The following is a 24,000-nucleotide window of genomic DNA, read 5'->3' on the forward strand; positions in this document are numbered from 1 at the left end:
ACCTGTTTGTCTTTCCGCGCCCCGGGGCCGTGCTTCCTGACTGCAGTGATGTCATTTCCCCTCCTGACTGTATGGCTCATACATTGTTAAGGCTGTGCCTGAGGTTCTGTCCCGCTGTCAGGTGCATGGGACGGTCACAGTTCATTGGACACTGGAGAAACCTTAAGAGGAGTGGACTATGATGGTGATGGCATTCGAAGCGGGTGCACCGCTCCTGTTGTTTTCTCTGTTCCTCCACGGAACCCAACGGAACGCAGGGAACTTGCATTTTGTCTTTTATACCTAGAGGTGGATAGCATCCACTGTCCACCCAGCCTAACTGTCCAGTATCCAGAGAGAGAGAGAGGAAAGAGAGGAGAAAAGTGTATTCAATCCTGTGCAGGAAGTGTGACCTCAGTCCTGTTTGACTTTCCCTTCCCTTTTACTTTCCAAACAGTCCATTCTTTCTCTCTCTGTCTCATTCTCTGGTTGTGTGTGTGAGTGTCTCTCTCTGCCTCCATTGTGTCTGTGCTGTGTGTGAGGCAGCGGGGGACACAGGATGGACTGCCTGGCCACCGGCTACTGGAGGTCCCGTCTGAGACGCGGCGCTTCGGGCCGGTGATCAGGGGGACCGTGGGAGGACCACCACGCCACAGACACACTGTCATGGGTCTCTAGTTGGATGATATACGTATCCGTCTGTTAGGAGTTTTGTTTTGGTTAATAGATAAGCCACATCAACCTGGACTTTTTAATTTTTTTACAATGAAACGACGTCGCAAGTATTGGTTCTGGAGGCGTGAAGGTCAAAGTGCACAGATGTGTCTGCTCTGCTGTTATGGTAAGATCTTGGACTCTGACATCCACAAACAATGAAACCTTGTTTTGACCACTTGATCATTTCAGTTTTCTCTTGTTTAATTGTGATTATTGTTGTTTTTTGTATAGGGCTAGTGCTAGTGCATGGCCCTTTGGTTTTGTAGTACACGTTGTCAGAGTACTTAGTGCTTTCTATCCATCCATCATACTGATCATAGTAGCTCTTGGAGGAAAGTATGACATCAGCGCTATGACATCATATTGATGACCTCAGGGAGCTCATGGGGATTTGTGGCTTTCTAGCTATTTTGGGAGAATAGCTGATTAGACTGACTTCACACCAGGCACGGCGGCACTCCCTTGGGTTCTTCGCTGAGACACATTTATATTGCCAATATAAATGTCTCTGCGAAGAGACAACCTTCCGTTGACCAGTATAATATTGGTCAACGGAAGGTGATGACGTTAAAGTCAAGATCATTGAGGGCGAATGAATTATGGCGATCAAAGATGAAAGGATGTCACAGCAGGTGGTAATGAGGTATTTCGTTCCACACAGAGGTGAATGAGTGTTTGCGTTTCAGCCTCCAAACTCTGCAGTCATAATATTAACTTTCACAACTTTCCTCACATTGCTTTCATTTGACCATGAACATCTATAATAACCACTTAAGCTCTATCTATATCATTTCCGTATTGTACTTCATGATATGACAAATGACCTGCTGACTTATTTTTGTGACAATTTCACTATAATGACATGCCTGGTTGAAAGTGCTTAACATTGGCGTGTTACGTACCCTATCACGCTATTTCATTAGTTGACATGATCTTGAACTGGAGTACCCCTCAGCATTCCCAAAGCCATCTTCAAAACATTATTTTGGTATCCTTTGACAAACAAACAAAGTATGTACTTTTGTGCGGGCCAGACATTATTAGAACACTCCCTTCTTGTTTTCATTATTGCTTTGTCTGCTGGCCCATGCCTTCCTTATTTAACTGACATTTATTATTGTCTATTTTCTAACCAGCAAGCGGCGTCCATTTTCTGAATGTTATCTCTGGCTTCTCGCCTAAAATGTTAGCAGTGACCATTTATTTTTCCACTGTACTATTATGTGGGTGCACTCTCTCTGTCTGTGTGTGCGTGTGTGCGTGCGTGCATGTGTAGTTCTACAAAACAGAAGCAAATTATGTTAAAAGTGCCGTTGACATGAGAAACGACAGAGCCATGAGACAAATCAAGTCTTCTCTGTCTCCCCTGTCTGCTCTGTGTGCTGTGATTGAAAGCTGAGGGTTTTAATGAAGTGCAGAGTAGTTTATTGGACACGACATGGGATATAAATGGTGGTGGAAGAAGTAAAACTAGCAACACTATGATGTAAAAAAAAGTATTGGCAGCAAAATACTATATACTTAAATGTCTGTTATGGGGCTTTAGTGGCTAATGTATTCTTTTTTAATATTCTAAATCTGCAAAGTTTGCCTCCTCTGAGATGTAGTGGAGTAAAAGTATAGGCTAAATTGTACACGTTGTCAAAAAATAGAGGTATACAGTAATTTCATAAAATAATTACTTTCCACCACTGCTCATTGGAAATGACATGACTTAACAGATATCGTTCGTCTGCCGGTTGGAAACCTTGTATGTCCAAAATTGTTTATGGTATAAAACGCTAAAATCAATCAGCTCAGCTCGTCAGAAAATTTCAGTAGCACCGACTTTAGGACGGTACCCGCCTCCCCCCTGAACCTCAAATGACGTCACATTGTAGGCTCTACAGAGCCGAACCGACTTTTATTTGGCTCTAAAATAGGAGTATGAATCGCGCCCTACTCATCTGCGAAGAGAAAAGCCTGCTCTCAACCTATAAGGCAGAGACGGTATCGGTGGAAGTGTCGGGCCGGAACATCCGTCAGATGTATTTCCCCCGGATACAATGCTTTTTTCGACCAATTACAACACTTGTTTCATTCACGCAGATGTAAACAGATTTGTAAAGCGTCAACGTCATTTCCTTGAGCGGTACTTCGGCCAAAATCCCACAACTTCCGCCCAGAATAATGATACCGTCTACAGCGTAAACGTAGTGTCCTTGAGAAAATCTCTGAACCCCTAATTGCTCCCGATGTGCAGGTTGGTGCCTTGTATGGTTCCCTCCGGCATTGGGGTGTGAATGTGTGTGTGTGAATGGGTGAATGTAATGCACAATCTCTGTAAAGCGCCTTGGATAAAGGCGCTATATAAATGCACAAATTTACCATTTACTATTTAGACAGCACGAGGTGGTAATGGAACATTATACCTCCCGGTTTTGGGGGGAAATGGAAGGCGGGGCTAAGGCTAACCCTAACCCTGTTTTTTCAAGATTCCCTCTGAGGCTTTTCAGAGGAAAATCTGCCTCATCTGCTGGACACAAATAGCTAGAATATGGAGGAAATACAGAGGAAATATACTCTGCACATGTATACACATTACACACTACTGAACTGACCGTCCCTGCTATCATTGATGGTCATTATACTGCATAATAGGCTATAGGGTGCTGTTAATTACACAGTCAAATTCTGAGCGTCCATTTAACTCTGAGAGTGCTGGGATGGAGTGGTATCGGAGCATGAGAGAGCATTTAAACCACCAGCCTGGGAAAGAAAAGTCTTAAACTCCCTGGGAACCATCTCCTCTCTCCAACCATGCTGGCCTTTTGGCAACGTCCCCAATGGCCCATTACTTAACCGTGCAGGGCGCGCGTGTGTGTGCGTGCGCGCATGCACACAGCAGTGATTATGTGTGGCTGTGTAATAGACAGAAGAACTAGGGAATATTGATGAGCAAAAGTGTGTGCTTGCATCTGCGTGTGTCTCTGCATGCTTGTGTTTTAAGATCGCTGTTATATTCAAGGTCTTAAAAATGTCGGGAATTTCAGAAGTCAGGGGGGGTAATTCAATTTGATTTGGGGGCAGAATGAATGAGTGAGCCGCGAGCTAGATGCATTTCATTTCCTGAGTAGGCAGATAGCTGCAGAAGATCAAAAACAAATGCGAAGCAAAAAGCCATCACAGGGTTGATATGAAGTGGTTAATGTAAGCGAGAGTGCTGTCTGCCTCTCATTGTGCTGTGTATTACTGGTGGAGGTACAGTAAGGACTGCAGAGGAGAGAGGGGGGAGGGGAGGGCACAGAGTGTGAAATAATGTTCTGTGTTTCATTCTCTGGAGCCAGGAAGGAAAAGGCTGTGTTGTTGGGTGGGGGGGTTTGAGGGCGGGGGGCTGGGGGGTTAGCAGCCCTAACTCCTTTCACCACCGTCATTGTTCCAACATAGGGAGTGTCGGAGCACAAACTGCATGGTTTTGGCAGGCGATTTTGATTTTGTTTTAGTCAGTCTTTTAAATATTTTCATTTTAGGTTTTAGTCATCTGAAATCTTTTTGTTTTAGTCAACTAAATATCATAAGATGTATTGTGGCTGGCCTCGATGGTGTCGTAATGGTTGCTTTTTACACTTGGTGAGGCTGAAAATAGCCGATCTGCGTCTCGAAACTTGTAGATCTGCCATTTTCAGAGCGTCTTTTAGTTCTAATGGATCTCTTCTCCACTAGTCCCTCCTTAACATTCTCTAGTTTTTATTTATTGACGAAATTGTCAGCATATTTATTATTTAGTCCTAGTTCTATAGTCATCATAGCTTAGTTTTCGTTTTTATTTCGTTTTTGTCAGTGAAAAAGGTCAACAGTTTTCATCGCCAAAATCAAAACGGTCTACTACAGCACTAAATACTGGGATTCCAGTATTTAGCTCAGTGATTCTCTACCACGTGTGACGTCTGTGAGCAGCTAATCTCAGACACTGCTGGACTGGTCAGCATCAAACTTTGCATTCATATTTCATACTCTCAGTAGGCCAGATTGTGTGTGAATCTCGCATAATTATCTCTGGAGTCATGTGAACAACATATACTGATTGGCTATCTTCCAAATTTGCCCGGGGGGGCTCGCTTAACAAAAAATGTCATATATAAAAGTCCAATTATCCCCAAATGAACCTCACTTCTGCCCATAGGCAGCGCCAAACATCATTTCCATGTATTTAGGAGATGATGGATGGTGTAATGTGTTAGTAATGGCCCTCATGGGCCGCTGTGCTGTAAATGTAATTTTTCTGTTGTGTCAGTGAGTGTGTCCAGCTGCGTGTTCACATCAGTGTCGGAGTAACGATGAATCGATGGTTATTATCGCTGAGTCATAATGAAGTGAGGTTGAGAAAACACTTCATGCTGCACTCGTAGTAGTGTACACATACATACTGTACAGTACAACAACTATTTACTACTACTACTACGAGTCACAACTATAGTTGTGACTCGTAGTAGTAGTAGTAGTAATAGTAATAGTTGCTGGTTGTTTCAGCATTATAATGCTGAAACAACCAGTAAGACGCCTGAGGGCGAGAAGCGACCTCTCCCTAAAGGGCACGCATCCGCCTGGGTGACCCAGCAGACTGCTGGGCGAGCGCTGGCGCTTTGGAATGGAGGGTCAGATCAACATATCTGCCTTCGATCGCAATAAGAACACAGAAAAGTAGCACAGCCGGCTGCAGGATGAAAAGACTGAGTGGTTCAATTGAGATTTTAAAGGGGGCGACTTTTTATTACATGTTTGCGTTGTTAAATCAAACAGGCAGTGCCAGTTCTATAGGACTTTTTTTATTTGCTATGAAAATGCTTCAATCTGGTGCACTTTGACATAAAAATTAAGAGACTAGATCTACAAGAACTACACAAATCATATTAGATTATTATCATCTTTACTGTGCTTTTAGTGTAATTTGCCAACATCAGCAGGTATTGCAGTACAAAACATTGGATAGGACACTCACTCCAGAGGGCCACAATGCATAAAAATAGCTGATCTACAGTATAAGCTCAAAACGTGTCACAGTGCAATGCATTTTGAGCTTGTAGATCTGGCGTGCCTTCCTCACTTCCGCTTGGCTTCCTCCTTACAATGTGCTACAATATTTAATAGGATTTTTCTATCAGAATCCAATAGGATTTTTTGACTGGTTCCGGAAGTCCTGGGGTTTGATGGAATTGTCTGATTTTCTTGTCAGTGTGTCTTTATTCTCACAAGCTCTCAACGTATCACATTGTGATCTTGTCGATCAGCTCTTTTTGGGGAAGATATTTGGTGTAGACCAGTGGTCTTCAACGTTTTTCTTTTTAGGACCTCATAGATGAGAGAGAAATTAAGCAGGGACCCCCACATTGAATAGAATTGTGTTGCATAGATTTCCTAGATAGCTTCATAGACTTGTTTGACATCTATAATCTTGTCTATTCATATGTTTGTTAATGTGTATTTTCAGACATTTAACCACCAAGCCTCAATATTTCGTGAACTTGAGCTTTGGCTCTGTAGTCTGTACAGGGTCTGTCCGCTCTTTTTTTCCCACAAGAATACAAGCTTGTAGGCTCACTCAAATCACACAAAGATTTGGCGGACCCCCTGCCCTTACTCTGAGGACCCCGGACCCCCTATCGAAGACCCCTGGTGTAGAGGGACATTTGTGTTTGTGTGGGGGGGGGGGGGGGGGGGGGGGGGGACGGACGACTCTTGTGACTCCTGTGACAATAGCATGCTTATACTCCTGTGTGTCCCTGGCACCACTTTCCCAAGGAGACAGTGGTCTACGCTCAATAGGTTCAGGACTAGACATCATGGCCCCTGCTTGGCCAGCCTTCACAAATGGGGCAGTAGCCCAAGTCCACTGTGTGCGTGTGGTGAGGAGCAAACCATGGAGCACATCATTGAAGTTTGCCCTCTGGAAGGAGGATTAGTCACCCTCCATACAGCAGACCAGGAGGCAACCGCTTGGCTTAAAAACTTTGCATTCGCTAAATAAAATAAAAATGACTGTGTGTGCATTGATGCCACACTGCCGTACATACAACACCGGCCAGTGGATACAGCACACACACGTGCATGTGTACACATACTACCTGTGTCCGGGAAGTCCCTGGGTGGCTGTATGTCTCTCCATGTCTGTTGCTTATGCAGACAAACATCTTTTCTTTCTATTATAGTCTCTGTCGGGTGGAAAACCTCATATGTCCAAAACTGTTACTTTTTAAGATTCAAATTCAAAAGTATCAAAAGTAGCAAAGCAGATTGACAAGCTCGAAATGCGTTGCTTCGAGCCACGTTTTGAGCTTGTAGATCTGCTCTCTTTGATACTTTTGTGTGACGCTGTAGTATGGGCATTAATTAAGGGCATTAATTGGGAAAAAATCACAAAGTAAGAATATGGAGATGAGAGGTTTCTGGCCGACAGCAACGATAGTCTGTCTCTCAAGCTATTCTCTCTCTTCTCCCCCCCCCCCCCCCTCTCTCTCTCTCCATCCGTGCCTCTCTCTCTGTCACCCAGTGTCTCTTCATCGATCAGCATTCCTGGCGGCATGCCGTAGTCCTGATGGGATTCCCAGGTTGTATTACTGAACGCATGCTCACACATACTGATGCACTATCCAAGGAAATGAAACCAAGTGGTCACAGTGACTTATCTAAAGGTGTTATGCCTTTTGTGTTATTGTTCCCTTTGTAGACGTGCTGTGCACATGCGCACACACGCGCACACACACACACACACACACACACACACACACACACACACACACACACACACACACACACACACACACACACACCGTTTATCTTCTTAGTGGTTATTCTATAGATTACTTTATCGATTAATTAAATTATCGGGGAGTTCATTTTTGGGATGTAAAATTGTCCAGGTCTCGTACAGCAGTAGTTCTCAAACCTTCTTTGTGCCAAGGGCCCCAAATTGATATACTGTATATTTGACCGCAGACAGGACCCCCATATGAAAATGTTCTCTTTGAGAACCCCTGTTGTACACTAGTACTACTCCCATACGTCTTAGCCAGAGGACAGTAAACACTGCAATGGGAGCATTAAATAAATAAATAAATCCATGCCAAGGTGTGATTTATTGACCGTTGGCTCCAGCAACAACTGGAAAAGGATTGTGCTCTGCAGCCGCCTGGAATTAGCTTTTCAAGTCCTATTATTCCTTCAAAATATAATGCAACGCACACACGCACACACACACACACACACACACACACACACACACACACACACACACACACACACACACACACACTCTCTCCTTTCCATCCACCAGGAGGCAGTAGAACTAGTTTTGCATAGGTACAGTAGTATCACAACTCAATACATGTATTGTATTGACAGATACAGAATGTACAAAAGTGTGGGAAAAAAATGTATCACAGCTATCTCAACATATCTTGAGACACAATACAAAAGAGATTCCATCTATAGTCAAAGAGGGAGAGAGAAATAAATTCCGTGCTCAGTTAGTTTGTAATTATATTGATCAGATATCCTTGTGCAACCTGAACATGCTCAAAGATATTGGATCCATCCTAGCCACTTGACCTAGAATGACAAGTCAATTAAGGATGGACACTACACTTGTTTTAGCCTGCCATAAAGTCAGCAAAACAGCCATTACATAGTAATATATTATAATATAACTCTAAATTCATACTGCACACTATCTTTGTATAATGTTGACGGATTTTAACAACACAACACATGGGCGTCGCTGACGCATAATCTTTACAAACGGGGGATCCGTGAGTCCACGACCAAATCAATCTAGTCTGGTTTTAATCAGTTTAATCAGTCCTGGTGTTGAGATAAATGGTGGTGTTCTGCATACAGCAGTAACCGTACTATCATCAATCTAGCACTATTCACAGTCAGCGGGAAAAAACATTGATTTCTGAGGACGATGCTTTTTTGGGGGCATTTGGACACTGTGTGCGTGCGTGCGTGCGTGTGTAGCACTCTGCTAATTGAAGCCAGCCAATGCAAGGACGAGTTCCATCATTGCCTTCAGCCAACATTGTCATACCCCCTCTTGTCTGTCTGTCCGTCCGTTTATTTCTCTCTGTCTCTCTCCCTCTGTCTCTCACTTTGTCTGTGTGTTTCTCACTGTCTGTATCTCTATCTCTCTCTTGTTTTCTTATATAAATGTAATGTGTCTTTGCAGACGGCACTCGCCATTCATCATTGACCTTCATAATGTGAAAATGTGAAGATAATGAAGAGGAATTCAGAAGGGCTGAAGTGTGTGTGTGTGTGTGTGTGTGTGTGTGTGTGTGTGTGTGTGTGTGTGTGTGTGTGTGTGTGTGTGTGTGTGTGTGTGTGTGTGTGTGTGTGTGTGTGTGTGTGTGTGTGTGTGTGTGTGTGTGTGTATGTTTGTTTAGAAGCATGCATTGGGTGTGCATGCATTTCAGGTGGTGTGGGTTTAATTAATGATGTGTGTGTGTGTGTGTGGTGGGGGCACCATCCCACGGTTATAGACATGTGGTGGTTAATGGCCTGGAGCCTCCTCTCCTCTCCTCTCTCGTCTCAGCTCCTCTCCTCTCCTCTCCTCTCCTCTGCAGGGTGTACTTGCAGATGAGTGGAGAGAAGGGTATAGAATGAGCCTCAAATATTATAGTGAGGTGGGAGCAGAGTCGTGACACGTTGAAAAGCTGGAGATTATACAGGGAGGGGACCGGGGGTGGGGAAATACAAATTCATGAGGACGGATAGAGGGTAGTGTCAGATCTGTCAGGCAGAAACCTTCCATCTCCTCTTCTTGTTGTATATGAGCGCATGGATTAATGTTCTCAGTCGCCACGACTGATTACAGTCATTTGGATTTCATAGAAGCCAGCGTTCCTGTGAGCTGGTAGATTGGCTATTTTTGGTCATTTGTTATTTTAAGATGAAAGAGTATTTGAAGTGATCAAACTAGCAATAGAATACAAATTTAGACGCATCTTCCAGAAACATGAATGGTCTCAGAAATGTCATGATGATTTCTTCAGCTGGCCGGCCATTACATTTTCAGTCTTGAGATTTTATTTTTGCTTTATTCCATGTAGTCCATCATACGACAGCGTCACACAGAAGCCTCAAAAGTAGCAGATCTCTTGCTGGAAATGTGGCACGAGGTGATGCATTTTGAAGCTTGTATATTTTGCTATTTTTGAATTTGAATCCTGAAAGATAACCATTTTCGACACAATGATGTTTCCACCCGACCGAGACGATTTTCTGTATAGATGTGGTTTTGCTACCATCATGTTTGCCACACCCACCGAGGGTCTGCAGATCACGTGACCATGTGAAGCCTCACATGCATGGCCGTGGGTCGCCCATGGGTGACGTTTGGGTGGGGTGCAGCTGGTAGTACCCAGGAGCACTCCGTAAATGTCATCCTAAAAGTGTCACACACAGCAGCCTGGAACCAAGCTGGGATTTAAGATGTGGTTTCATTCACTGCCCATTGTAACTGGATAGTGTCAATCCACTCTGGGATAGTAGACTATGTGTGTGCCACTGCCTGCCCTGCGTGCATCTGCATGCATGCGTGTTTTGTATTTCTATACTTGTGAGGGCCAAAAGCCAACAAACAGCATATAACTTTCAAATAAAATACATGAATAAATACCTCTCTGGTACTTTTCCCGTGCCTGCGTCATTTGGCTGCTACAGTATAGCTTCATCAGCCATCGGCTATTTTATTTTGGGCCAAGACATTAAGGTGTAGAGGGGAAATACAGTTACAATACAGAGATAAAGGTCAAGTTCACTAAGTATTGAGGGTTGAGTCCGTGTTTAAATGTCACAATTTACACAACAAAACACAATCTGCAATACAATTGTACACAATGTAGTGGGGGTCCCAAGTCGTCTTTCTCTCAGCCAAGGAGTCCTTGGCCTGAAGAGACCCCTACTATACAGTAGGTCTGTAAACATTGCAATCAATCAGCATGCAGATCTATTGTACTGTGATTACGTAAATGTCGCTCACTGTCCCATGATCAATGACCCTGTTCATTGTCGCCATGGAAACCCGTCCACAGGGTCATCCTCCCCCATGATGATAATCAATGTGTATGTCTGCTCAGGGAAGGGATTCTATTGGCTGACTCCATTTGAATTAATATTCAAATGGAGCCAGTCAACGCACATGATTGACTTTGATCTCAAAGTCATTTGCATACACTCAGCTCTCTGCCCATTGGCTGCTGCTGCTGCTGCTAATGCCAGGCCAATGCCCAACTACTTCCTGACTCATTCATTGTCACTTCAGTGTGTTTGTGTGTGGTCTAGTGCGGCAACGAGTCATTTTCTTAGCCATTATGCTATTCATGACATTTTCGTTTTTGGACTTTTTTTGGAATTTTTCCTTTGCTTCTATTCTAATAACTGACTACAGTACATCGATTAGTATGATTAACCAACTTAAGCCCTTTTTCATAGGCGTGTTTAGCTGTCATAGTCATCTATTTTGCACTTGCAAAATTGAAGGATATTTATTGACAATATAGTAGGCAATATAAACATATAGTAGACAATATAATAGTTATATTAATAGTTCACCTACAGTGCAGTACATCTCTGCCTCTTACTAATTTATATCTCTGAGGCCTTTAAAATGACTTTGCTTTTTCACCGGATCTTTTTGAAAAGTGTCATACTGTGTGTGCGTGCGCGTGTGCGTGCGTGCGTGTGCGTGCGTGCGTGTGTGTGTGTGCGTTTGTGTGTGTGTGTGTGTGTGTGTGTGTGTGTGTGCGAGCGCGAGCGATACCGACCATGACCCTCGCAGCAGGGCTGTGACCTGTCAGCAGTAATGGGTCTCAGTAAATGGCTGCTGAGAGACTGAGTACACAGCTGTTTCCAACCCCCCGGTCCCCCCCCCCCACACACACAAACGCACAAACGCACACATAGCTGTTACACGGTGCTGATATTGAGGGTTGAGGTCTGGCTGTAGTTATGGCTCTCTAGGTGAAGAGAGCCCTTCCTGTCGCTAATCACTTTAATGAGGTCTGCACTTTATCAAATAATGTCTGTGTCTGCCATGTGTGTAATATGTGAGCAGAGAGAGAGACGAACCGGAAAGCAGACACACACGTTTTATTTATGTATTTTTGATTTATTGCTTTAAACGTAAGCAATTGATTGATTTGCGCATTTGACAGTAAATACTGTGACATTTATTGCTTGTTGTTGCTGTCACGTTTTAAAGTTTGGTCACTGATCTGAATGTTGTCGGCCATCTACTCCTGTATGCTTTGAGTGACAGTGGACTGATCAGTTTAGTGACGCTGGTGAAGGGTTTGCTGCAACACGTTGGTGGGTTTATTGTCGCCATGCAGTAGCACAAACACAAACGGAGCTACCAGAAAGCCCATTGGACTAAACCAAATTATAAAACGGCAAAAGGAAAGATATATCTGACACATTGGAAAGAAGCAACCCAAAAGTAGAGTAAACTAGAATGATATTTGGCCCGAAACTGACTAACTTAAATGACTGACCCAAAACAACGAAAACATCTTGACTGGTACACATAGGTCCAGACTCACTGAGCACAGTCTTCTGATCGAGAAAGGCCGTCATAGGTAGAACTGTCTCCCTATAGAGACGACAGACTATACACCCACTGCACACAACATGAAGTGGAAACTGAATTACATTTATGAACATTTTTAAATCTTGTGTGAGAGTCCCTGGCACCAACTGCACGCCCAAGGCAGAATGTTTGAACAGAGTGCTTAGGAAGGCACTGAGAGCCGTCATCTGGGAGTGCATGGGAACTGGGAAGTTTCCCCGGTATGATTCCCGTTCCTTCTGGCATTGTGTCATAGCGTCCTTGAGAAAGACACTGAACTTGTATTTAATTTCCAGTACATTTTCAAAAATAAATCACACAAAGCTGTGCATGGGAGGGGTTAGCGGCCCTCAAAAATAGCAGAAAGATAAGCTCACAATGTGACACGTATTCGATGTATGCACAACATAGTAGGCATATAAAATAGGGCTTAAAAGTGGTTAACAGACAAAATAAGAAATGAGGTTGGATGATGAAATGGGGAGGGAGAGAGAGAGGGAGAGAGGTAGAGAGATAGCTAGATGTGCGTGAGAGAGAGAGAGGGAGAGAGATAGATGTGCGTGAGAGGTGACGCTTAATTTGAATGGAATTCATCAGCATGAAATCCCTCAAGTATAATCCAGTAGCCTATACTTGAAGGATTGTGTGTGTGTGCATGCGCGTGCGTGCGTGCGCGCGCACACACAGAGTTGTACATCTGAGGTGACTGAGTTCACACAACCTTGGGAGGAGCACATGGCTGTGTGTGAAGTGAAGGTGTCACTACTAGCACATTGTGACAGGGCCTGCAGGTCATTTTCACAGGCTGGCACTTAGAGGACCAACTCGTCCTCGCCATGCAGTCACCACCGCATCAACCTCTCGCGTGCTTCTGGCACAAACACAAATAGGGAACAGTTAACCCATTTTGACCTGAGATCAGATTCTAAAAATGTCTTCTACATCCTGACAGTTTTCTGAAAAAGCTATATGTTTCTATGTCAGTGGTTCTTCGATTTTTCAAAAATAGCAGACCTACAAGCTTGAGCTTCCAATCCTGGTGCTGGGGGTGACGAAGGCGTTGCATAGCAACTGGTCCAATGATAAAAGTAGTTTTTCGCCGAAACCGCTTGATATTTGGTGTGACGCTTTAGGTGCGCACATGTTCGTACTTTGCAGAGAAATAATGAATTTGTATCAGGTTCTCCACTTCGAGAGAGGCCTATATTACTGCCGTATCCGTCATGTGGTAATGGTATACCGCCCACTCCAAACAAACAAGCCTGAAACTGAAAATCATCCTGAACATCATGTTCTGATAATTATCGTAATGATCATAAGACCTGTCTCATCCACTGGTCAGCCCACCAGGCATATACCCGGTGTGTCAAGTGGCCAGTCCAGCCTGGTACAACGTATTTTAATGTACACATTTGTATATGTTTGTAAAAGCAATTTGGAAAATATCAAAGAGAAAATAAATCAGATTACATGGACAAAAAAAAAAACTTCTGTGACACATGGGCCAGATGTTCAGAATCCCATGTGCATTTTAATCAAAAGGATTTTTTTTTTTCAATCATCTTTGAACTTGAACATAACAAATGCATCACGCTGCCACAGTAGTGACTCCACAGCCTTTGATTTGGCAGGCATGGGAAAAGGAGTAGGTGGCTTTAACCCATTCTGACCGGGCACCCATTTTGGTGTTGGCATCATGTTATGCTTTAGCTATTGAAAAATAGCAGATCTACAAGCTCATATCGCGCCACCGAGTGGCGCGATACGAGCTTGTAGGTCTGCTATTTTTGAAAAATTCGAAGAACGACTGACATTTTTAGAATCTGATCTCAGGTCAGAATGGGTTAATCAGACCAGTGTGTGTCCCGTGGAAACCTCGTATGAATCTGATCTCAGGTCAGAATGGGTTAATCTCCTCCCGCGTGCATGTGCACACACACACACACGCACGCACGCACGCGCGCAGCGCGCACACACACACACACACACACACACACATACACACAGGGGGGGATTTGAAATGTACCATCCAAACACTAAAGAAACCCACTGCAAAATACCTTGCAGGTCAATTTTCTTGTTTTTTGTTTCACATGGTTAAATTCAAGTTTAGCAAACAAACCCTGTCTCTCCATTGTGTGACCTTGAAGACATTTTCTTTGACTTTGACCACTTTGACACATCTGTTCATTCCTTATCATCTTTGTAATGATCAAATAATTATGCAGACTGTGTGGGCAGAGTAATTAACACCCACCTCCCACTCAGCATCCTCTCTGTCTGTCTGTCTGTCTGTCTGTCTGTCTGTCTGTCTGTCTGTCTGTCTGTCTGTCTGTCTGTCTGTCTGTCTGTCTGTCTGTCTGTCTGTCTGTCTGTCTGTCTGTCTGTCTGTCTGTCTGTCTGTCTGTCTGTCTGTCTGTCTGTCTGTCTGTCTGTCTGTCTGTCTGTCTGTCTGTCTGTCTGTCTGTCTGTCTGTCTGTCTCTCTCTCTCTCTCTCTCTCTCTCTCTCTCTCTCTCTATCTCTGTGTGTCTCTCTCTCTCTCTCTCTCTCTCTCTCTCTCTCTCTCTCTCTCTCTCTCTCTCTCTCTCTCTCTCTCCCTCGGGTGTTTTGTTATGGTGTCAGCAGCCACTATATCAAGCTATTGGCCGCTAGTAGCAGCAGATGAGCTGCTGGTCAACGGTCCCCCCCCCCCCCCCCTCCTCCCACACAATAGAGCTGATTGTCCATGCGAGACACACACACACACACACACACACACACACACACACACACACACACGCACAAGCGCACACACAGTGCACAGCGAGAGGGAGAGGGAGAGCTTTACTCTGGGGTTGAGCAGCGGGCTGAGTGCAGGCGCTCCCCTGCCATATGCCCGCACATCTCTGGCGGAATGCGATTATCGTCCTCAAGAGCCGTATAGTCTGGATTGGAACACACCGCCTGGCGGGAGGGGAGAGAGAGAGAGAGAGGAAAAGACCAACGATATAGGAGGCTAAGGGGGCGAGACTCCCTCGTCAGCAAGCGTGTGTGTAGGGAGAGAGACAGAGACAGAGAGAGAGAGGAGGGCGTGCGAGACAGAAGGGAGGAGGATGCAGCGCGGCTTAACGGCAGTCTGAACCTGCCAGTGTGTGTGTGTGTGTGTGTGTGTGTGTGTGTGTGTCTGTGTGGGGAGGCAGGGAAGAGAGAACCACCCCATCGAATATTACTTTACTTCCACATTCAGTGCCTGCACTTCCCCCTGGACTGCAACGCAGCCGACTGGACAGGTTAGTTTGTACTTCCTAACAGCATACTGTATCACCCACATGCTGTGCTGTGCTGTGCTGTGCTGTGCTGTGCTGTGCTGTGTGGTACAGTGCGGTACAGTACTATATGGTACTGTACTGTACAGTACTATATGGAGGGCACAATGCAGGCGTTGCTGGGCGTGCTTCCCTGATCCCCTCAGCATCACATGCTGCCGTGGAACTAATAGGTAAAATGTGGGGTTTCGTTATTTACCACAGCAGCAGCACACGCACGCACACATGCACGCGCGCACGCACGCACACACATCACAGTTAACAAAAGCTTGAGCACACACATAACAAAAGACAGCCCTTAGACCTCAACACAGGATGTGTGTGTGTGTGTGTGTGTGTGTGTGTGTGTGTGTGTGTGTGTGTGTGTGTGTGTGTGTGTGCCTCAGACGGATATTGTGGTGCATGTGTGTGTGCTGTAGCTACATGGGGTATTAATCTGCTTGTGGACCGCCCCAACATACAGTACGCACTGTATGCACTACAAAAAGAATACACACACAAGCACACTGCATCTACTGACAATGTGATTGCACTTACTGTAACTTCCTATGATTGCTGTAATCGCCCTCAGTTGCCTGTGTGTGTTTGTGTGCGCGTGCGTCTTTTCTAGTCTGGGTGTTGCATGACTGTAAATGTCAACTTGGCAGTAGAAATGTCAGAGGTTCGTTTGCAGTGTCGTGCATTCATCAGTGTTGGGTGCAACAGCTAATCAAGCTAATCGATCATAGCAAAGATAATTGACGATTTAGTAAAACTAGAAGTAGGTGCCGGCCGGCCTACTCGGACTCAAGGCAATTCTGGAATACGCAAATTGCTTTGTGCAGTACACTTTTACCTGATCTAGTCTTAATCTTAGACATTGCATGATCTCAAGTTTAGCTCAGTTTCTCACACACTGTCACTTATATTGTCAAGTGGTACAAACGTGCAACATTTTGTGCAACACGTTTCAAATGTTGTACTGCTGTACCTCCAAACAGACGTGTTTGGTGCCACCCCCTAGGGGGGCCCAGACCTCAGGTTGGCAACCACTGGGCCACAACCCCCTAGGGGGGCCCAGACCTCAGGTTGGCAACCACTGGGCCACAACCCCCTAGGGCGGCCCAGACCTCAGGTTGGCAACAACTGGGCCACAGCCCCCTAGGGGGGCCCAGACCTCAGGTTGGCAACCACTGGGACACAACACTGTGTCATGTGTGACTCTACTCTTACTGATGCAACTATTATATAGTTTAAAGGTGCTTATTGTAGAGATATGCTCTACAGCACATCTGAGAAGGCGAGTTATTTCCTTTTTGAAGTTTCATGCAATACTATCAGTCTATCAGTAGGGATACCAAATACAACCACCGGAGTTGTGTTCGTTTTTTTGTTGTATTGACTTTATACTATACTAATAAATACCATACATAAAAAAAATAACGTTTTATTCACAAAAGTATGGATTGCGGCATCAATCACAGGACCGATTGGTCCTCCTTATCGTCAGGCTCCTGTGTGTGTGTGTGTGTGTGTGTGTGTGTGTGTGTCCTGGCTCCATCCCTGCTCGCTCACCATAACTCATGTTGGATTGCTGTTGCCAGTCTATCCGTGCAGTTGCAACCACTCACTTTATCTGCAGCCATATATTCACTGTAAGTGCATCACTCTTTCACTCTTGGCATTTTACTGTGCAGTGGGAGACGAGAGATTAGTGTGTGTGTGTGTGTGTGTGTGTTCCCACTGAGGGATGTGTATTATTTACCACTTAACTCCTTTATCGTTGCTGTCGGGCAGAGACCTCTTATCTACTACATATTTTAACTTTTTGTGTTTTTTCCGTAAATCAACGGATAATACACAAAAGTAGCAGATCCACAAGCTCGAAACTGAGCACATAGTGGAACATTTGGAGTCTTTGGATCACAAGTTGACAGCAAATCAGGTGGCAGAGGGAATGGGATCAGTGAGCAGACCTACTGCTCTGAAAGACAGCAGACATCTGGGTTCCTGCTCAGCGCATGACCTACTCCTACTGTATCTCTCTCTCTCTCTCTCTCTCTCTCTCTCTCTCTCTCTCTCTCTCTCTCTCTCTCTCTCTCTCTGTGTTTCTGTCTAAAAGATATATTAAATATTTCAATAACACAATAATATGCATGGTGTTATTGGTGGCTGTGTGTGTCATAGTGGGGATCTGCTTGTAATTTCGACGGCAGCATTAGTCCGACAACGTGGCTTGGTGTGTGATTAAGGTTAGGGACAGGGTTAGCAATGGGGCGAGTTGGACCAACGCGCGGTCTGAATGATGACACACTGACCCGTCATAATGCTGGGATCTTAGCCTAACCAGCTGGGTCGCTGCGGCAGGTGGGGGGCAGGGTAAAACGGTGACAAAGGGTTTGCGTGGGTGTGTGCCGGGGGAGGGGGGGGGGGGTCAGTGTGACCAAAAAGAGGTTAAAATGGAGAGGGATTCTATACAGGAGCTGCGGGGAGCAAGGGTGTTTGCGGAGAACCTCGCCTCATCATTACTCACAGAGAAATGTACACGCATATTAGTCATTTATTGAGGGGCGCTATAGCCCTTCCTATATACAGGTTTAATGTTTGTTTTTAGTTCAATGTTTGTTTTAAAAACGCCATTGACAATGAGGGGGAAATGTACGTCATCTTGTCCATAACACAAACATTAAATGCCATTAACAATAAAGATAATTTAATGTTTGTTTTACATCATCATTACGTCACCTAATCATAGCTATACTGAATTCCCTCCTCGATGTTGTAAGATGATAAGAGCGCCCCTCACTTCACACGGGTGTGATTTTTTTATGTCCACTTAAAAGGGTCCCTGGCTAATAAGACAAATATGCTTTCAAACATTATACTTTCCCTCTATAACTATAATAAAAAAAATCACACCCGTGTGAAGTGAGGGGCCGCTAATATATTAAAGTCTAACTAATTTTGATGTAATGATGATGTCAAAACAGTCATTCAATTCTCTTTATTGTTAATGGCATTTAATGTTTGTGTTAGGGACAAGATGACGTACATTTTCCCTTCATTGTCAATGGCGTTTTTAAACATTATAAACACAAATATTTTATTTCTTTCAAAAATAGAGAATCTTTCACTTATTAGGAACTGCTCCTGTCGCAAGTTGATGATGTCATGCGCCCATATGGTCTATGGAATGCATATGCTAATACAAAACAACGTAATACTTCCTACGGTTAAGGTTGTGTAATGTAATTGGAATGCATGTATGTCTCCTGTGCCTGGCGTTAGACCTCTGGGCCTATAGCTGCCATGCTGTGTCAGCACTCAGCTGCACTGTCAGCATCACACGCTCCTCACCGTGCCTCCTCACCTTTACGTACACAACCCTAGAGAGGAGACACTATTTATACACTTCCCAAAGTAGCAAAACATAACCATGCAACGCATTGTGAGCTTGGAGCTATTTCAGGTATTTTGTCATTATGCTCAAATATATATTGGCCTCTGTCGGGTGGAAACCTCATATGTCCAAAACTGTGACTTTTCAGGAATCAAATAAAAAAGTAGCAGAAGATCTATGCATTTCGATCTTGTAGATCTGCTACCTTTAATGCTTTTGTGTGACACTGTAGTATGATCAAGTAGGAGTAGGACGTTATACAAAAATTACAGCAACCATATAGCGCTTAAGCACACACGCACGCACGTCGCACGTGCTTAAGTACCGGTTGTTAACTAACACGCACGCACAGTCACACACACACACACACACACACACACACACACACACACACACACACACACACACACACACACACACACACACTCTTCCTTGTCATGATGTCATTCGTCCTTTTCCTACATTGTGCCTGGTCAGTGTAACTGTGTACATCCCATGTTATGTTAGTCATAGTCACTATTAGTTCACTCTGGGGTTTTGGCCTTCCTGAACTCACTGTGACTCAGAGAGCAAACCATAGTACCATTGCTGCACACCTGTGTTCATGAATGAAACAGGAAGTGTCAGATGTAGTGCAGCGTGCGCATGCACGCGCGCTTGGTGCCTTGGTGAAAGAGGAACTCCTTGTAACGCTGAATCTTCAGTCCAACTATCTCCCACGCTTCTTTCCAGTGTTGCCACGTCTGCTTATTATAAGCGGCGTTGGGCTTGTTGTTTTTCTGTAGTGTGAAGTCACTTTCAAACTTTTTCATGTCAAGGACTCCCAAATCAATATGTATTTATCCACAGACCCCCAACCCATCTAAATATATGTTGTGCCAGGGACTCCGGTACCATATTTTATTTATTTATTTTCAAATAGTCAAATAATACATATAGGTTTAAAGTGTTCATGTGGCCTTATATTAGCTTCTTTTGCTTTAATTGACCTGGTTGCTTATTTCCCTATCAGGATCTGGCAACACTGCTTCTTTTCTCTCATTAGCATAGGAACGTCCCAGGCTTGCTCTTTAGAATTCTTCTAGGAGACACTTTGTGCCTCGCAAAATTCCAACAAGCTCCACGACGAGGGTTCGACGGGTTCCATCGGCCTTGAGTCAGAAGGGCTTATTCATGCCGGAGCACAATGAGTTCCTAGCCAGCTTCCACTGCTTGTTTGATTGGCATCAGTTAGGTTCATCCATAATGCATCGCCGGAAGGTCTCTCTTCCCCCAGCATTGACCAATCTCTGGCCTTATGGCTTCCTGTGTGCCGTGGATCAATAGAAAGGGACAAATGCAGAGGGACACACTGACATATTCAGACAGATTTGGGATTCATAAGAGGGAAGGGCATTGAGGGAAACATGCCCTTGGGGCCTGTGATCAGACAGGGTTCAACTCCACTGAGCTAAACAAAAGGAGAGAGAGAGAGAGAGGGCACAGCTGTTGGGTTTGGAGTGTTTTGCTTTTTATAGATAGATACGTTGGCGTTTACTACATTTGGACCAATAAGTGGGATTTTATTATTGTCAGATTGCTGGTAGATATGTTGTGCAGTTCTAAAATGTCTTTATTCATTGGCTATTTCCATGCCAAACATCGTAAAATATTAGGATTTAGCACTTTAGGAGGATGGGAAGCTAATAATAATAATTATTTAGTACTATGTGGCTAGTTTTCAACTCTCCAGAATAACAATAATTGATGGAATAAAATGAAGAACAGACAAAAAAGACCCTTGCACTATTAACACTTAACAGGTATATCGATTTATTTATCTACATATCTGTCTTGTCTGTCTGCCAATCGTATCTTGTAGATTTCAGATCAATATTGGGCCAATATATCTGACAACTAATACATCAATGTTATCATTGTTGTTCCTGCGAGAGTGAGGTCTAGCCAACACCATCTTGGTGATTCCTGGATCGCTGCCCTCCACAAATTCCTATCCAACATCAGGTTCTTGAGCTCTGCAGTGTTGTTGGCTTTGCCCTGGGTTGGCTCCCATAGAGTCAATTTACTTGCCTCAAGTTCTGGGTGCCTGACGCAGTGCCCTGCCAGCCTCATCCTTCTCTCTCTGACTTTGTCCGTGACCCGTGGTAGGTCCCCATAGAGGTCCACATTTCTGATGCGGTCAGTCCATGTGACACCTGGTGCCATTCGTAGCATTCTTGTGTAGACTCCATCCAGGGCTTTTAGGGTGTCCCCAGGAAAGCTATTAATATAGCATCACAATCATTTTAATCATTATTATTGGCTATTCAAGAATAGCTACAAGCTCACAGTGTGCGAGCATACTTTTGAAAGATATATTTGAAAGTTTTATTTCATTTTATTTTTAACACAAATCTTCTCTTCTGGCGCTCCACAAAGGCACAACACCTTTTCAGAAGGGGGTCTGTGGCCAAATATATAGACATTTTGGACATTTGACATGAAAATGTTTGAGAACTGTAAAAGCTGTAGCAGATCCTGTGTGAATCGTCGGGATGCAGTGAATGGGCTGGGCGAGCTATTGACCTGTCTCAGATATGCTGTGTGAGATGATGAAAATAGCAAACCCACAACGCACAGAGGATGCGACGTGTTGGGCTTTTGGATGAAAACAAACCAGACCTGGTGCTGAAGAGGGCTGAAGGAGGAGGGGTGTTCCCTCTGTCCCAAAGGGGATTGGCGCCCCTTGTCAGGAATAACGTAGGGGAGATAGAGGATGAGTGAATGAGCGTTGCTGTCGATGTTATCGTGTGTTCTGAGTTCACCCATCGATCCTTTGACTCCCAGAGTGCAACAATACTGTCTGAATGTTAATCACTATTCTCTGTCTCTGTCCTTTCCCACCTCCTCCTCCTGATACGATAGTCCTCTCCCTCTCACTCCTGACCTCTATCTCTTCTCTCTTCATCAATATTCTTGGTTGACCGTCGTCCCCTAGGGCTATACTCATTTCTACACCAAATCTCTTTGCTGAAAATAGCTGATCTACAAGCACTGTAATTACATGATTTGGGTCCGGGGACCTCCAGGGTTCCTCGAGGGGTTCCCAGGGGGGGTCTCCAGATTTCTGTGTAAGCATTGAAACATTTTAAAAACACAAATCTGGTCCCTGGCACAACATCTTTGGCCAAATACGTATTAATTCTGGGGTCCTTGACATGAAAAGGTTTAATGTTAACAGACACACACAGCCCCACAACTGTAATGAATTTGACAGGACAGGAAGGATGCAGGGGTTGTGGTGGGGTGGGGTGGGGTGGGGGGCCAGTGTTCAGGTTTGGGGATCACAGCACTCAACGCTGTGGCTGTGTGCCCTCATTAGTCGGGGACCAGGAGACATGGTGCTATCACGCTGGGAGCTGATATTCACATGCTGTGGCCTTGTAGGGGGCATGCACAGAACAGGTCAACCGTGTGCGTGTGTGTGTGTGTGTGTGTGTGTGTGTGTGTGTGTGTGTGTGTGTGTGTGTGTGTGTGTGTGTGTGTGTGTGCGTGTGTGTGCGCATGCGTGTGTGTGCGTGTCTTCTGTGAGGGCCAAATGTCCCCACAAGTATAGTAGAATTTGAGGTATACCGTAGAGACACTGTGAGGACCTTTTTCCTGGTCCTCACAAGAGAAATGCTTGTTTCTGTGGTTAAAACGTTTTGGGGACTTGCTGTGCGCTTTTAATTAGGAAAAGATGGGGGTTGGGTTTCGCATTAGGGTTAGACATTTAGAGGTCAGGTTTAGGGGTTGAGGTTTGCCTGATTTATACTGTGCTTAGTTGCACGCCCTAGTCACACACTGGAAATAGCTGATCTAGATTGTAGCTTGTAGATCAGCTATTTTCAGCTTCAGGGTCAAGGTTAGCAATGATGTGTTAAAATGTAATATAAGTACAGTATAGTTATAGAAACGTGTGCATGCGTGCATGTGTTTGAGGGTAAGCACTAAGCAGCAGCATGTACATACAGTATGCAGAGCTGTGTGTTGTGTTAAGCTGGCTGCAGGCGGTTGTTTTATGCTTTCATTATATTCATGCTGTGAGGAAAAAAGGCAAAGTTTGGATTTATTGGCCCTGTCAGGTGGCTTGCCATCCAAGTTGAATTAATTCTTCCTGTCATGCTGTGCGTTGGGGAAGCAGAACCTACGACCAATTTACTATTATGCCCAGGGCACGTTTTACCTCCAAAAATGGCAGAACAGGACAGACGACATGGTTGGTAATTTGAAAAGGGAGGTGGTTATGTGCAGCCATTTCTCCACTAAGCTCTCTGCACATACTGTAGACTTGCAGAGTAACAGTTAACCATTTATGGCCTGTGCGTGAATTCGCAGAACCTGTTAAAAGTGAGCAGCGTAATAAACTATATAAGCTTCCTTTTATCTTTAACGTGTGTTATGTAAACCAGGTTATTCTCAGCCTTTGTAACTCATGGCCCACCTGGGTATGTGTCAACATGGTCATAGCCCTCCTACCCCAAATGAAGGAAACACGCAGAAAACGTAGGACATTTCAATCTATAAGGTTTGTCCATATACAATACGGTAGATAGAATTCCGGCTGTTTTGTGAGTGCCTCGGGAAGAGGTCCCACAGTTTGCTGGCCCATAGTTTTCTGACCACCACTGTGCAAAATGATAATATGGCAGACCTGCAAATTTAAGTGAAATTATTCTACTGTATGTATATTCAAATTTACAATTCCCATCGGGAGGTCCCACTAGTGGGCTCCGACCCACCAGTTGACGGCTGATAAAAAAACAATCTCATGTGGTCCGGACGGCCGTCTGGGCACCCACAGTAGGCTGCTAATACCGCCTGACAGCGTGTCGCGGGTTCAACTCCCGAACCTTTGCTGCGCGTCGTTACCCATCTCTCTCTACCATATCCTGTCATACTACTGCATCTATCGATAAAAAGGGCATGACTCAGCATCAGCTTTAACATTTCAGACAGTGAGCCCAACAGTCGCACATTGTGAGCTTGTAGATCG

At 44.5% G+C, this 24,000-nt stretch overlaps 1 protein-coding gene across 2 annotated transcripts in view; it reads left to right on the top strand.

Moving 5' to 3' along the window:
• The window catches only part of LOC308314710 (FYVE, RhoGEF and PH domain-containing protein 4-like), an 88,627-nt gene that overhangs the window by 10,737 nt on the left and 53,890 nt on the right, over nucleotides 1-24,000 (top strand). Inside the window, exon 1 of one of the 2 annotated variants that reach the window (XM_080762363.1) lies at nucleotides 483-820. The exons of the other annotated variant lie outside the window; for it this stretch is intronic. Within the exon in view, the coding sequence (XP_080618489.1) occupies nucleotides 745-820 (76 nt within the window). The 5' untranslated portion in view covers nucleotides 483-744. Of the gene's footprint in view, nucleotides 1-482; nucleotides 821-24,000 lie in introns of those variants that run through there. 2 annotated transcript variants of the gene reach the window in all.

This window comes from Protomyctophum bolini (genome assembly GCF_963924005.1).
Source record: "Protomyctophum bolini genome assembly, chromosome: 4".
NCBI lineage: Eukaryota > Metazoa > Chordata > Actinopteri > Myctophiformes > Myctophidae > Protomyctophum > Protomyctophum bolini.